A 17,224-nucleotide genomic window follows, 5' to 3' on the forward strand; every position below is an offset into this window, starting at 1 on the left:
TTGAATACCAAGGACCTCAATGAAAACAAGACCGCAAGGACTTTTTTGAACGGACCTTTTAGACAAAGTATTTTAAATGTAACTGTGCTGTTTTACATTTTTGCCTAATAAAATATTCAATCAATCAATCCGTTTTCATTATTTCATTTGCGCCATTAACCTTATGTAAGAAATTAATTATATTCAGAGCGAATATAATTATCAATGGCTGTGTTAGTTATTGCGATTGTGGTTTTAAGTAAAGAGGAGTTAATTGATTGGCTAAACAATGGTTTAATACCGTGGGTGGTGTGGCACCCTGAGTCAGGCAGTCTGCTACACAGCAGGTGACAGAGGTCTTGGGGGGGGGGGTCAAATAAAAATAACCCACAGCCTCTTTTTCTGAAACGTCATCACTTTTTGGTGATCGATGGCAAAAACCTGCTACACTGGACAATGAATGCATAAAATATTACACTATGTTACTGCATGGCTTAATCAATGTGATTTTGACATGACGATAAGGGAGTTTCAAAGCCCACTGTGTGCGTGTTGGTGTATTCTTCTACCTGTTTCTTGTATGTATCCAGCTGTGTGCGGGCAGCGTTGGCCTTGCGCAGCTCCTCCTCCAAGCCGGCAGTGTTGTTCATGTAGGTCATGTTCCTCTCTTCCAGGAGTTTCACCTGCCTTCTCAGGTCACCCAGATCCTCCAGTTTTCGTCTGTATATTGCCACCGAGGTCTCCAGTTTTACCGCCCGGTCTGAGCAGCTCCTACACACACACACACACACACACGTGCACAAACGCCCATGCAACACACACACACACACACACACACAGTTATTTTTTTGTCATATGCTCACACACTCCACCCCCTCCAATAATGTGTGACCATGAGAGTGCTGAAGAGCAGTGGTGTAAAGTAACTAAGTACATTTACTCAAGTACTGTACTTAAGTACAATTTTGAGGTACTTTTACTTTACTGGAGTATTTCCAATTCGCTATACTTTTACTTCTACTCCATTACATCTCAGAGGCAAATATTGTACTTTTACTCCACTACAATTATTTGAAAACTTTAGTTACTAGTTACTTTGAAGATAAAAATGATTACGTTATAAAACATACATTAACCACTTTAGCACTATTTTATACCTAGGCTATTTGAAAATAGCAGATCTACGACGCGTTGTGAGCTTGTAGATCTGCTATTTTCAAATATTTTAGTACTTTTACTTTTGGTACTTTAAGTACATTTTGATACCAATACTTTTGTACTTTTACTCAAGTACATTTTTAATTCCGGACTTTTACTTGAGTACTTCTACATTGCTATATTGATACTTTTACTTAAAACATTTGAGTACTTTTTCCACCACTGCAGAAGAGACACTGGACAAACACACCTGAGGATGTCCAGTTCGTCTTTGAGTGCCCGGGACTCCTCTGCCAGGCTGGTGAGTTCGTTGTTGCGGTGCTGAACCTCGACCAACTCCTTCTCTATCGCTTCACAATGGATGCGGTAGTCATCCTTAGCAGATTCCAGCCTGAGAGAGGCACAAAAGCATGCACACACAGTGAAGTTTCTTTGATGGGTATTCATATTTTGTTGTTATATTAGACAATGGAGCACAACCAAGTATAAATAAGGCCTTAGAGATGTTAGAGATTCAGGGCCCCATCTTGCGTGTCGCCTTACTCCTTATGCCTAAACATTTTAGCTACGTTTTACTATTTGGTAAAACATTTTAAAACTGAAAATAGACGATCTACATAGACACCTTGTGAGCTTTGAAGATCAGCTATTTGAACTATTAAAAATGTTTTTCAAAATAGTAAAAAATACCTAAAATGTTTAGGCATAAGGGGTAAGATATAGGGCTTGTGGGACCAGAGACCCAGGTCCTATAGTTTGTCTATACGCCATCTGGCTACTATGATGTTTACAATAGTTATTCAAACCAGTGGTTCTCAAACCTTTTCATGTGAAGGACCCCTTCATGAATTTGCATTTCCCCCCCCCCCCCCCCCCCAAATCAGAAAATATTTTGTGCCAGGGACCCCAAACATGTTTCTTGAAAATAGGATCTACAAGCTTACAATGCGTCGCGATGCGACACATTGTAAGCTATTGGGCTATTTTAAAATAGCTGACGTAGGGTTTAAAGTGGTCAAACTGATTCTGATGCTATACTGATAGCATAATATTAAATATTGATGGAACACACTTGAAGTTCTCTTCCTGCACGCCCTCCAGTTGTAGCTGTAGCTGGCTGTGTTTCCTTCCTGAGGGCGTGCTCGGGTCGTCGAACGAGTCCAGCTGATTGGCGCGGTCTGTTAAAACATAATTCTCAGCCAATAGGCTGTTCCGTTCGTCTTGGAGGATAGTGACCTGCCAAGGTACAGAGAAGTATGAGACCCATCTGTTTTCTTTTGACATGCAGCCACTTTTACATTGGATTTAAACTACATACTGTACTGTAAAAATAACAGTCATTGTATCAAGTCAGTGAGGATGCTTTGTTAAGTTCCCCTTCCCTTTCTTGGCCGAGTATTTCATGCAAAGCAACACAACACAGCATGTCAGCATTGAAAGACTACAGCCATCAATTACAGATGACTCTCCTCTCCACGGCTGTTAAACGAACAATGTAGTTATTCCAGACTGGAAGCCGAACACAAGCATCTTAAGCAAACATGTTAATACATGGCTGGTTAGTTCCACCTCTCGCCCGTCGTTCCCTAGATTGTCACTTGTTACAAGGCATGTACGTCAAAAGAGAACTTGTCCATCGTCTGGAAAAATTGCCTTTTATAGAAATGAATGTAAAACATGTACATAAAGTAGAAGCAGTCATTGAAACAGTAAAGCTTGAGAAATTACTTTCAAAAGGAATGCCTTCCTTGCTGCTAGTCTCTTTATCCCATTAAGACCGGGAAGCAGGGAACGCATGTGTGTCATTCTAGATATCAAAAATAGCAGATCTACAAGCTCATAGCGTGGCACTGTGCTTGTAGATCTGCTATTTTTGAAAAATCGTGAAAATGTGTGCAAATCTTTGAATTTATACATTTGTAAAGCGAAAAACTTTTGGTCCTGGAACAAAATAATTTGAGATGGGGGTCCGTGGCGAAATACATATCATTTTGGGGGTCCTTGACATGAAAAACTTTGGGAACCACTGATACAGCAACATAAGTTTTTCAAAAAACAGTTAGGATTTAGAAGACATTTGTAGAATACATAGATTTGCACGAATTTTCAAGATTTTTCTAACAAAGATTTTGTTTTTGAATAGCCAAAGAAATCTAAAAATGACACGGATGCATTGCCGGTCTTAATGGGTTAAATGTGAGCCATACAGCGCCAGTGGTCCAAAAGGACTACTGTCACCATTAGATAACCACAAATCCAGCAGGTACATGAGGAAGAGCACACATCATATTAAATACATACAGAGTGGGTTATGTTTTAGCAAAAAGATCCCAATAGAGCCTTCTGTTAGCTGGGGTTAGTTGAGAGTCAGTGAGTTGAGCTGGCCAGCCAGCTAGCCAGCCAGCCCGGGCACTGAGTTAAGTAGCTTGGCTTGATCGGTCGGCCATGTTGAACTTACCTCACCGCGACCACAGGAGCGCAAGACCGGAGACAAAACAAATTAATCTGTCGAGAGTCCAGTGGAAGATAGCATCAGAATGTGCCTGCTGCGTCTTTACTTTAGTTTGGCTGCACTGCACACACAGAGGCATGAGAACAGAGGGCTAAAACACTCATGCTCTCCATTCAACTCCCCTCAAGGCTGTGGGATACTCACACTCACAGAGCAGGGCAGAGTAGAGGGCTCGGAGCTTAGACTGATCTGTAAAATGACAGCTCTTCTGCCACACCAACTCCAAACAATGGACTCAGCATCAGTGTATTACACAGCTCCGGTTTATACTGTACGGTACCACAGAGTGTGCGTGTGCGTGTGCGTGTGTGTGTGTGTGTGTGTGTGAGAGAGAGAGGGAGACTGTTCAAACTTAAGGCCATTTTGACTTGACAGGAACAGATGGGGGACAAGTTCAACACCTATTGTATTCTGAATTAGGCATGTGCAAACAATAAATAAAAGAACAAACAGCCCTGAGTTACAGAGAGGATGTGTGTATTTATTTCTGTATTCACCTGAACATCCAGCTCCTGACAGCGCTGTGCCAGCATCTCCTTTTCTGATAAACCATCTGTGAGTTCCTCCAGCGCCTTTTTCAGCTGGAGACAAGAGAAGAAAACGTGATCTCACATTACTAATAGAGCAGTGGTTCAAAGGTCATCTCACTCAGGACCTTCTCTATGAGGTCATGACCCAGGATACTATAAAGCAATGTCCTCCTATCCAACTATCTATCACGACCCACACCAACCAGGCCAGGAATTTCATGGAGGCCATGGCCAGGCCCTGACTCCCCATACCCATCTTCAAACAAGTCCAGTTACACTGCTTAGCCCAGGGATGAGCATGTATGAACTTATGACTCAGGAGTTTGTACAAATAACCGGTAATTTGTAAATACCAAGATATTATTTTGTGAAATAGTTATACTTTATATTAAAAACTAAAATAATCCGCAACATTTACATTAAATTAATTATTTCCATGGACTTCAAATCATTGTTTTAGTTGAAGGTCTTGCTGCGCTGGCATTTGTCCTTTCTTATCTAAAACAAATTGATAACACCAAAAAAGGCCAAATGGCCTTGCCCCTGAAACGATGAAAATCCAGGCCTGGTCATGACCCACCTGTTGAGAAAAACTAGACCAAAACAAAGAGGGCTTGCACTTCTATGACAAAATATGTTTAAAAAAAATGATGCTCTCCAATACTCTACCAAACCATTAATGAACATGCATATTACACTGATTAAAGGTTTATAACATGCTGCTATGAAAAATATTTGAGGAATATGACTATAACCAGAACAAGGACCATGTATATTAATTACAACAAAAAAAACGAGTACAGTCAAGTACAGTCATTCAATTCACACCATTTGGGCTTTAATAACACCAACCTGCAGTTCCAAGTCCCCAGGCGGCTCTGCCCCAATCTGGGCCATGCTCTCGTTACTCATGAGCTGAGGAGGAAACATGTCACTGGATTTACTACACAGACACATAACACAAGATTCAAAGTCCTCCATTTACTTTTCACAAACGCACAGATACAGTACACTTGGTAGCTTCAGGCATGGCAATCAGTTTCTTTACTAAACCAGGAAAGCTGTGTCATTTTAGATTTTAGCGTTGGCTATTAAAAAAATTGCAGATATACAAGCTCACAGCGTGTCACTTCGTGCCACGCTGCGATCTTGTACATCTGCCATTTTTTTAATCATCATGAAATAGGCTACATATCATTTTTGGGGGTCCTTTGAGAACTACTGTTTTAGAAGGAAATTGTAGAATCGGCCTCAAGTCTTAATGGGTTAAAAACTATATTTTGAAATCATTTAAAAAAAATCATAATAAACGGGGAATAATGGGATAGTTACTCGTGACCTATAAAAATGTGTTGGGGACACAAACATTTGTCCCAAAGTGTTGGGGACACAAACATTTGTCCCAAAGTGTTGGGGACACAGACATTTCCACTTCAAAGCTTACTGACCTCTTGAATGGCTGTCATGACCACATGCTGCACTGACTCCTCCAGGGTCATAATGATCTGAACGTATTCTGGAGGTCAAAGAGAGATTGAACACACACGTACACACACACACACACGTATCATTATTAACATGATTTCTCATCATCATGCGTCCTCCACTGCCTAATGACTTGAGCCAGACAGATATAACAGTTGTGCTGATATATTGGCCATTCAATTCAATCAAATCCTTTTTTTTTCAAATTGATTATAACATTGACAAAATATGGGTCAAAACATCAGTAATCGGCGGGTCGACCAGTGCCCAAAAATGTGTCTCTGGTTCGGGCTCTGCTAATGACTAACCATGTGACACACTGTGTCCTCTGTGAGTCTCCAGTGAGGGTGCCAATCTGGGTCTGTCTTTGTCACTGGCTTGGCAGGGCAATAATGAGCCATTGTTGGACTGAGAAATTCAAGAAGCCTGGCTGGGATTTTGACGCCCACATCTCTCCTTTATTCTATTCTGTACAGTGCATGTACAGATGTGTGCATATCCATACATGCTTTTTCTGTATGCATGCTTTAAGCATGTTAATTGTGCCTGTGCGTGTGCGTGTGAGTGTGAGTGTGAGTGAGAGAGAGAGTGTGTGTGTGTACACGTATTACTATACTTAAAAGGGTCACATGTCCTCACAAGTATAAAGTATAGTAGAATTTGAGAAAGACATTGTGAGGACATTTTTCCTGTTCCTCACAAGAGAAATTGTTGTTTTATGTTTAAGTTAGGGTTCAGGTTAGGATTAAGCATTTAGAGGTTAGCTTTAGGGGTTAGGGGTCTGGAGTTATGCCTGATTTATACTTAGTTGCGCACCAGTGTCATGCACCGAAAATAACAGATCTACAAGCTCAAAACGCATCGCAGTATGGCGCTATAGGCTATTTTCAGCATTACAGTTAGGCTTAAAAATGGCAACGAATTGTAAAAAAATCCATTAATAAAATAGGTGTCCTTCAATGTTTTCTCCTCACAATAATAGTAATGTGTGTGTGTGTGTGTGTGTGTGTGTGTGTGTGTGTGTGTGTGTGTGTGTGTGTGTGTGTGTGTGTGTGTGTGTGTGTGTGTGTGTGTGTGTGTGTGTGTGTGTGTGTGTGTGTGTGTGTCAGCCTTGTTATGTACCGGGTTAAGGAAATACCACTAGGAATTGGTATTTAAGATAGAGAGACAGTTCCCTCAATACTAGGGGTGTGCCGATACACTAATTTCACCAAACGATACGATACGATATTTGGCTAACAACTTCGATACGATTTCGATACGATACGCACTTTTTTAATTATGAAAAATATATGGGGGAGAAAAAAAGCAAATGAAAACAAATAATTCTGTTTTTGCATTATTCAGACATGCGAACTTGTAGTCCAGTTCTATATGTCCAAAAAAGAAGGTTTGTTCAAATTTTCGGGGGATTAGGAAAACTATATATTTTTGGAAACTTCAGAGTATAACAAATCAGAAAATCCATGATTCCATTTGCGCAGAAGCCAATATGGTGGCCATCTTGGATTTTGCAAAATGGCGACCTTTGAATATTCGTTTTTCAATATCTCGACTTCTAGATTACATAGCATCTGGATTCTAGTGGCTAAATCTACATTTTTAGGGTCAGGAAATCCAATGGTGCTAATTAAAAATATTTACAAATGATCAGTGGCACAGATTTGGGTCATAATCCTTGATTTTGGGGGAAAAAATGTAATATTCGTTTTTCCACTATTTTGACTTCTAGATTACATAGGATCATGATTCAAGTGGTTAAATCTAAAATTTTCAGGAAATCCAATGGTGCTAATTAAAATCAGTGATCAATAGCACATATTTACATAACAATCTAGAATTGTAATATATGATTATCTGAAGAGACTGACACAGATGATTTCTCTCATTGACACAAGGTTGCGTCATTTATTTACACAAACACAAACTAGACCAGTCTATACATCATCCTCACCATCATCATTGCTGTCACTAGCCAATGTATCTTGACAGTCTTCATCGTTTTGGCAGTCAGCATTACACTGACATAGCTCCGTACAGGGTAGCCCCACTGATCTGCACGAACATCTAAGTGAAGAACAGTCTGCTTTACCATCTCAATGGTTGCCTCTGGTGCTGGGAGGGACTCAGTTGTAACTGGTTTCAGCTGGCCGTCCTTGTCCTTGTAGTAGCCATTGTTGAGTGGGTCAAGGAACTCTTGCTGAGCAATGTGTGCCTGACTCCACACTCTGGCCTGGATATGGACTCTTAAGACATGCTGCTTGAGAGCACCAAGGGTGGGTGGAAGCTTGTCCCCTTCTGCCATGTGTTTGCAGAATAGATGCCATCTCAGCTCAGGGTTGTTTTCGCAGGGCATACAAACTTAGCTACTGTAGTTAGCAGATCCTCTGTCACATCACTGGTTTGAGAAAGCATCTTCAGAGCCTCGAGGACATCTTCACCAGCTTTGAGGTAGCTGTTCCACCAGGTAGGTTTGCCTATCCTAGAACATCTCCCAGTGTTGTCTGCTCCTGTAAAGGCATGAAATGCCGGCGAAGCTTTGGCTCGGTCTGCACCCAGAATTTTCCATATTGGTGCCACTTCCAAAATCCCAGATGTCAGATGTCAGTGTACTGCTGACTGCCAAAATGATGAAGACTGTCAAGATACATTATACTAGTGACAGCAATGGTGATAGTGAGTGATATTCTGCAAACACATGGTAGAAGGGGACAAGCTTCCACCCACCCTTGGTGCTCTCAAGCAGCATGTCCTAAGAGTCCACATTGCTCAGCAGAAGTTCCTTGACCCACTCAACAATGGCTACTACAAGGACAAGGACGGCCAGCTGAAACCAGTTACAACTGAGTCCCTCCCAGCACCAGAGGCAACCATTGAGATGGTAAAGCAGACTGTTCTTCACTTAGATGTTCGTGCAGATCAGTGGGGCTACCCTGTACGGAGCTATGTCAGTGTACTGCTGACTGCCAAAACGATGAAGACTGTCAAGATACATTGGCTAGTGACAGCAATGATGATGGTGAGGATGATGTATAGACTGGTCTAGTTTGTGTTTGTGTAAATAAATGACGCAACCTTGTGTCAATGAGAGAAATCATCTGTCTCTGTCTCTTCAGATAATCATATATTACAATTCTAGATTGTTATGTAAATATGTGCTATTGATCACTGATTTTAATTAGCACCATTGGATTTCCTGAAAAATATAGATTTAACCACTTGAATCATGATCCTATGTAATCTAGAAGTCAAAATAGTGGAAAAACTAATATTACATTTTTTCCCCCAAAATCAAGGATTATGACCCAAATCTGTGCCACTGATCATTTGTAAATATTTTTAATTAGCACCATTGGATTTCCTGACCCTAAAAATGTAGATTTAGCCACTAGAATCCAGATCCTACGTAATCTAGAAGTCGAGATATTGAAAAACGAATATTCAAAGGTCGCCTCATACCTGCCTAAATACTTCTCCAAAGTGAGTGACACCCACTGGAGGGAGCGACCAAGATCTGGTAACACCCAAATTTAGAGCAAACATGGTAAAGTTCTCATTCTACTACCATCCATTAAAACAGGGGTCTTCAACGTTTTCAGGCCAAGGACCCCCTAGCTGAGAGAGAAATGAAGCAGGGACCCCCTATATTGTATAAAATTGTGTTTCAGATTAAACATTATTTGTTTACGTGGTCTGCTCTTTTTACCCCTCTACACCTTACCTATTTGCCAAAAATAGGCGATCTACAAGCTCACAACGCCTCGCAGCGCGAGGCTTTGTGAGCTTGTAGATCGCCTATTTTTGGCTAAAGTTCTCCTCGGAAAAGGGATGCTAGGGTTCAAGTGGTTAAGGTAAAATAAAAAATCCTATCACAAAAGGATTTGGCGGACCCCTTGTAGTAACTCTGAGGACCCCCTAGGGGTCCCGCACCCCCTGCTGAAGAAACCTGTATTAAAGGATGTGTAACACTGGTTTCTTTCAACATTGGCCTGAAAAAACATCAGGAGACCAAAAGGGGAGCTTCATGTAATTTTCTCATCTCTTTTGTACATATAGTGTTTGCATTTTGTTGATGACTTGCATTATTCTGTTAATTTTGTATGTGCATGTTGATGAATTGACTACATAGGACCACAATGGAAACAAGTCCCCAGGACTTTCTTGTGTTATCCTTTTTAGCTTTAATGTCTTAATGTACCACGTGCAGTTCGCATTTCTGACTAATAAAGTATTCAATCGATGAATCAAACCTTGTTTGCGTTCACATCTCACGGCACAGCCCAGAATGAGCTGAAGCAGCCTGCCCAGTTGCACAGGGTCCGAGTGCTCTGCCACCTTGGCCAGGTCTGGCATGGGGAAGGCTGAGATCTGCTGGGCCAGGACCTGGTGGTAACAGAGATTAGTTTTTTATGTTAACCCATTAAGGCCTGAGGTTCCGATTCTACAAATGTCATCTAAATCCTAACAGTTTTTTGAAAAAAATTATGCTGCTATGTCAGTGGTTCTCAAACTTTTTCATGTCAAGGACAGCAAAATTATATGTATTTGGCCGCAGACCCCCATCTCAAAATATTTGTTCCAGGGACCCCCCAGAAGGAAAGATCCGAGTTACAAATGTTCGCTTTAAAAATATATATTCAAAGATGTGCACACATTTTTCATTTTTTTTCAAAAATAGCAGATCTACAAGCACGTAGCGCGGCAGTCGGTGCCGTGCTATGTAGATCTACTATTTTTGAATAGGCAAAGTGTAAAATAATGCTTTTTAGCTTAAATCCAAAAATTACACAGATGCTTCTCCCGGTCTTAAAAGGTTAAATAAAAATCATGACAACAACAACTATTAAAATTATTGTTAGTTTATCGTTGCTGTCGAGCAGAAACATCTCATCTCCATGTTTCAACTTTTAGTTTTTACGTAAATTAATGCCCCCCTTCATCATACACGAGTGTCACACAGAAGTAGTGAAAATAGCCGATCTACAAGATGCGACGCGTTGTGAGCTTGTAGATCTGCTCTTTTCACTATTTTACTTTTTTTAATATAATAATACAAGGTTTCCACCGACAGCGACAAGTATAGCACAGTTCACTAGTTACCTCATTGTAATAATCTACAATCATCTGCAGGATCTTCTTCATGTTGTTCATCTGAGGAGATAAAAGTTTGTGGACAGTTATAAAAAAAAAAAATCACACCCAGTGTGAAGTGAGTGGTGCCTTTGAGGAGTTCATTATGCGCATGTGTTGAACTCCTGTTTGTGTTTAATTAGTGTAACTGGTTGCATCTTTGTGTTGCAATCAGCTGCAGCTGTTGAGGCCAGACACACACACAAACAGACTAAACTGTGAGAGTAGGAATCAAAACCAGGGAATTACAAAATAAAAGGTCCCTTTCCAACTTAATGGAACAGTAATTACAAAATCAAAGTCCCTTATCACATGCTTCCGATTTCATGGAATAGCATTAATTAAAAAAGATTCACAAATACATACACCAATGAACTTGAATCACAGGAGTACCAGTGGTAGAAAAACAGTATTGCAACCAAGCATTTTAGAGCTTTAAAAACAGTAACACGCATTCACACATTCTACACACACTCCAGGCACAGAAAGAAGTTAAGAAGAGGGGTCAGAGAGCGGTTTCAGGCGGGAGTAGTGACTCTGGAGCATGTAGTACTTTATCGTCTTCAACGCTGCAATAATGAGTCAGCATAGCCTGGACAGACTTTATCATCTGTAATGTGGTGATACGAAACCTAGACGCAGGCAATTTCCAATAGAGGATATGCGTGTGACATCATCATCAAACCCGGAAGTTATGCAGGAATGCCTACTGAGTGTCAAAAAAATACTTTCTGGCCTTGACAGCCCATGCATCCAAACAGAAAAGTCATATCTGATTGCATTAAACAACATTAAGAGTAACAAGCTGTTACCATAGAGTTTATATAACTGTATCGCCATTAGCCTTCCAGTGTGTTTGACCAGAGATGCTGCTGTGCATGGTACAGCAGTTAATGTAGTCTGTATAGTGAACGAGTGAAGTCGTTTCCTGGAGAACATATAATGATCTCCTTCATTGCTTCGACGACAGAAGAAACTAAACCTTTTTCAGCTGATTAGTGTGCTTACGTTCACGCTTCTTGGCTATTTTTTTAAAAATCATATTGACTGCCTTGTCCAGACTTGACTACATCACACCAGATTTTAGACACTCATCTAGATTCAGGTGAAGTTCCTTGTGGTTCAACAAGTTGTGTCTACCACACGACGACTACCTATGACTACCTGATATCTGCTCTCAATATCTTCTCCATTCTGTCTCTTTGTACTGCAGTGGCAAAATAAAGCTGAGATGCCACATTGGAGTCTGCATATGAAAGGCAGCATGGCAAGAGAACGGGTACAGACTATATGATGAGACAGCACTGTTCTGTACCTTCAGTCTCCAGTTGTCCCCTGTATCCGTTTTGATACGGCTCAGCCATGCGTCGCTGAACCATGCTGGATCTCTGGAACCACACACACACACACACACACACACACACACACACACACACACACACACACACACACACAATAAATAAAAACATTCATAACTGCTGAATTTGATAACATAATACCCTATAATAAAGTTCAATGTGTTTCAGTGCATACAGTAGATGCATAATTATCATTAAGAAGCAGAAGACCCTGTAGAGCAGTGGCTCTCAAACTTTTTCGTGCCAAGTACCCCAGAATTTATATGTATTTGACTCCCATCTGAAAAGGTTTTGTGCCAGGGACCCCCAGAAGAGAAGATTTGTTAAAGTCAAAATTACTTTCAAGATAATTCGTATTTTTTCCCAAAAATAGCAGAGCGGCACGAAGTGACGCGCCGTGAATATGGATAAAGTGTGTAAAACGATTGTGACGTTATATATTAACTCATTTTGCTGGGGACCCCCTGGAACCTCCCCAACTTGGACGCCTGTGGGGTCCCCGGACCCCACTTTGAGAACCAAAGCTGTAGAGAGCTGTAAGGGTGACTTTATGCGTTGGCAGAGAGAGACATAACTCATCAAATGGTCCCCGCCCCCCAAGACAGTTCACCCTGCATTTCCCTGACTGGACTAAAATGCCAGGCTGCAGTGTATACAGTGTAAACAGTACAGTGTATCGTTGCTGTCAGACAGAAACCTTGCATCCAGAGGCGTACCCACTGTAGAGGCAGGACAGGCGGTCGCCTGCCCAACTAAGATCTCGCCTCCCCTTGAAAACCCAAATAACCCGAAAAGGTGTCATTTTGTGCTTAATGTCCTCAAAGTCACGCATCCAACAAGCTTTGAACCGAGCAGATTGGACTTTCCGTTCCAGAGATAATGGACAAAACATCTTGAAAACTGACACTTTGGCCAGTTTTCGATCGGCCGATTTTCAATTGAGTTGAAATGAATATTTTTTACATTTAAATGTAATTCCTGGGGACGCCACTGCTTGCAGCTCTCCATAATTGAACTTTTCCTGTTTTTTTTGCGTAAATGAATGCCCTACTTTGTCATACTACAGTGTCACACAAACGTAGCAAAAATAGCCGATCTACAAGTTCTATTTTTTGTATTTTTCTTAAAGTGAAAGTGGTTACATTTGTCTGTGGGTTTGATAAATATGTAACCAATGAAAACGTATTAGCAAGAGCTTGTGACTAACTAATAACTACATTGGATCCACTGGAACACGGGTGGGTTTTTTTTCTCCATTTCCTGAAAAGTAACAGTTTTGGACATACAAGGTTTCCATCGTAGGCAAGGCAAGAGTAAAACATGAATAATGCACCTGCAGAGTAGACATATATTATGATTAATGGAGTGTGAGAGAGAGAGAGAGAATATATAGTGTTTGTTGTGGGTGCGTTCTCTCACATCTGATGCAGTGCCTGTGACATTGCTGCTCCAGTGGTCAGTTCCTCTGCTGTTGTGCAGGGCTCATGGGTGTTGAAGGTCTGGAGCTGTAGGATGAGCAGAGAGTTGATCAGGAAGGAGACAGAGCAGCGTTCATTTTGACAGCATATTTTGATTTAGTTTAGTCATAGTCCTTTGAATAAAATGTCATTTAGTTTTAGTCATATTTTAGTTATCTCAAAAGTTTTAGTCGACTAAATCTACAGTCGATTTTGTCGACAAAAACTTATTTTAGCAAGCCTTGATGGCGTCGTAATAACGGATTTTACACTTGGTTGCATGCTGAAAATAGCCGATCTACAAGGTCAGACGCGTCACACATTGTGAGTTTGTAGATCTGCTATTTTCAGAGCGCAACACCTGAGTGCAACCAAGCATAGAACGACTTGTCTTAGTTCTACTGGATCTCTTCTCCACTAGTCCCTCCCAAACATTTTTGTCCAGTTTTTATTTGTTGACGAAATTGTCAATATATTTAGTTTTAGTCATCATAGCCTAGTTTTTATTTCGTTTTCGTCAGTGAAAAAAGGTATTTGACGAACATTTTTCGTCATAGTTTTAGTCGACGAAATTAACACACAGAGAGAGAGAGAGAGGACACTTCAGGAGACAAGAGGAAAACCTAGAGTGATGCTTCTCAACTGATGTTGAACTGTCCTGGACGTTCATCAATTGTTTAGTTTTTTTTGCCATTTCAAAAGCAGTCCTGCGGAAAGAGAACAATTATGGTGTGCTAATGATACTACAACCACTAACGTGCATTTGTACATGTCCCTATATAAACCATACTACTGTAACCAACAGTAAACACATTTGACCATTAAGCTTGTTGTAGACTTAATGATCCGACATCAAAAGATTCAGAGAGTCACACAGTCAAGTTATTCCTCCTGAGTTTGGATAGGGGAATATCACAGGGCCATTTATTCACCTACAGTATATACATTCAGAAAGATGGTGTCGCACAGCAGTGCAGTTATTAACACACTTATCCCTGGGGCGTTTTCACCACAACAACCAGATAGTCCCTTTGGGTAAAAAGCAGAGAGTTGTAGAGCCAATGGAGGTTTAATGTATATGGATATAGGTGGATAGGCAGATTTAAGAATGTATGGATGTATGTATGATGGATAGATGATACTGCAGGTGGAGGGATGGATAAGTGAATGGAAGGATGGATGGATGGACGGACGAAGGTGGGTGGATGGATAGGTGGCTGGGTGTATGGACTAGTCACTAGAATTGTGCTATGCTGAACGTGATGATACTAAAGCCACAGATGTATCCAAGGGAAGTTCTAAATAATTCAACCAGCAGTTGTGGTGTTAGGTGAATTCTCAAAACTACATGTCTTTCAAATAATCACTCCCATCATGTTAACATGTTGCTTTACACCTTAACAAATAAAATGAAAGGACAACATGTCACAAGGCTCTCTGTGTGTGTGTGTGTGTGTGTGTGTGTGTGTGTGTGTGTGTGTGTGTGTGTGTGTGTGTGTGTGTGTGTGTGTGTGTGTGTGTGTGTGTGTGTGTGTTGCAGTCTTTTGGTTACTAAATACAGTTTTTCCATATATGTCCTCTCCCCTCTCAACTCTTCAACATGTGGTTCAAGTTCAAGTAAACAACAAAACAACATGGCCTTCATAAACTCTAAACAAAAAAACAAACCGAAAACTCTACAAAGAACAACAACCTTTCAGTGGTTTTGTTGTTAAATGTACAGAATAGCAAGGGGAACCTGACACATCATGTAAAGTCTATCTCTTACGTTAAACATTAAACGTTGGGTTTAAAATCAATGATTGCTGAGTGCGGTTATCGGGCAGATTGCTTTAACTACTTTGAAAATAATATAGCTCATTGGTCAGTTAATATTACAAGATGCAAGGAGCGACATTCCTCGCATGTCTCCCCCGGGTTAATTAGATTAGCTCTAAATCGGATGAGGATCAACTGAATTAAGGATATTTGTTGTCTTTGTTTTTTATGCGTCGTAATTGGTAAATGTATAACGTTATTTAGCATAACGCACAATGCAGCATGTAGGCTAAGCCTGGGATCAAGACTATCATAGATGTATTTTTTATCGATTTTGACATTTGCATATCTACGATGGTCTTGGGCTCTACCCCCCAGAGCGTCCTGGACTTTCACCAGTAAATCTCGTATTTCTCCAAACATGTACAAATGCAAAATATAAGGTGCTTACCCGGTTTTCCCAATTGTCAACTCAGCATTCGGAATCTTTGTACACTGTATTAGTCCGTATTGTTCAATAGATATCTGTTTTAATCCCGTCTGTGGCCGAACGCCATTTCCCCCCCTAGTTTACTTCCTGTTTACATTGAGTGTAATGCCGGCTTTCACCGGATGCGCCCCGTCACTATCGCCCATTAGGGAACACAAGGAACTTCCGACAGAATCCGACGCAGACGGGATTAAAACACATATCTATTGAAAAATACGGACTAATACAGTGCACATTGGTTTCGAATGTCGAGTTAACATCCACGGCTACGGGGTCAGCACTTTATATGATTTATTTTTAACATGTACGGAGAAGTACGGGCTTTCCGCGCGGATGTTCAGTGACAATTGAGGGGTGAAGCCCGAGACCATCATAGATACGGAGGTAAAAGTCAAGATAAAATACATCTACGATAGTCTTGAGCCAAGGCTAATTATAGGCTATCACTTCCATAAGGACAGGCTTAGGCTATGCTATACAATAAGGTGTATCGAACGCTGCACGATTCTGCTAATAAATGATTAATGCATGCAAACACACAGGTATAACAACCAGGGTCCCCAAATGCGCCTCAGTCAGTCCTCATATTTCCTCATTGGTAGGATCAGTTCCAGGGAGTATATTTGCTGACATAATACGGTCAGGTGAATCCCGGGGGTTTATACGTAGCCTAATAATCACACGACTTGAGAGCGATCAACACACACCAGATACTCACCCATATTATAAGACTGTCACACAGGGCCGTTTGGTTTTTGTCCATTGCTCACCCACCGTGTGTGTGAATAATGAAGTATATAATCTGGTCTACCTGACTGTCAACAAAGCTTTATTCGGCACCTCCACTGCATTTCTCCTCACCTGCGAGAGGTAGATCCCTACAGCTAGTAGATCCCTAACGTCAAATGCGTAAATGTGACAATGAGCGAGGTCGCTCCGCGGGGGAAGTAACGCAAAATGATACGTGAATGACCATCTTCCTCGCGTTTTTTTACGCGTGTCGCCGACTGGGATTGGGGCCAGTGTTGCCAGATTTTGTGAGAGAAATAAGCAACCAACCACGTATATGAAAACAAGCCCAAAAGGAAGCGAGCCCTTCGCCCTTGGCTTTAAACATTATTTGAAAATAGCCAATCTACAAGCTCACAACGCGTTGTGAGCTTGTAGATCTGCCATTTTAAAAAAATCTTGAAAAATGTGTAATATTTTTTGAAACATTTCAACAACACAAATCTATCCCACTCCCTGGCAAAAAAATGTTGACTTGAAAATGTTTGAGAACCACTGGTTTAAACAACATTAGGAAACAAGCCCCAAATAAGCAAACAACATTTGGAAACAAGCCCCAAAAAACCCACAACGACCAA

The 17,224-nt window shown here is 40.9% G+C and overlaps 1 protein-coding gene across 1 annotated transcript in view; it reads right to left on the reverse strand.

Moving 5' to 3' along the window:
- The window catches only part of hook1 (hook microtubule-tethering protein 1), a 30,264-nt gene extending 13,433 nt beyond the window's left edge, over positions 1-16,831 (reverse strand). Inside the window, exons 1-11 of the mRNA XM_080429816.1 lie at positions 16,576-16,831; positions 13,572-13,657; positions 12,110-12,182; positions 10,765-10,815; positions 9,915-10,047; positions 5,628-5,695; positions 5,032-5,094; positions 4,147-4,230; positions 2,210-2,373; positions 1,388-1,528; positions 549-750 (exon numbers count right to left, since the gene is read on the reverse strand). Coding sequence (XP_080285942.1) covers positions 549-750; positions 1,388-1,528; positions 2,210-2,373; positions 4,147-4,230; positions 5,032-5,094; positions 5,628-5,695; positions 9,915-10,047; positions 10,765-10,815; positions 12,110-12,182; positions 13,572-13,657; positions 16,576-16,620 — 1,110 coding nt within the window. The 5' untranslated portion in view covers positions 16,621-16,831. The remainder of the gene's footprint in view (positions 1-548; positions 751-1,387; positions 1,529-2,209; positions 2,374-4,146; positions 4,231-5,031; positions 5,095-5,627; positions 5,696-9,914; positions 10,048-10,764; positions 10,816-12,109; positions 12,183-13,571; positions 13,658-16,575) is intronic.
- Between the last annotated feature and the right edge of the window lie 393 nt (positions 16,832-17,224).

This window comes from Gymnoscopelus braueri, assembly GCF_963280865.1.
Source record: "Gymnoscopelus braueri genome assembly, chromosome: 6".
Lineage (NCBI taxonomy): Eukaryota > Metazoa > Chordata > Actinopteri > Myctophiformes > Myctophidae > Gymnoscopelus > Gymnoscopelus braueri.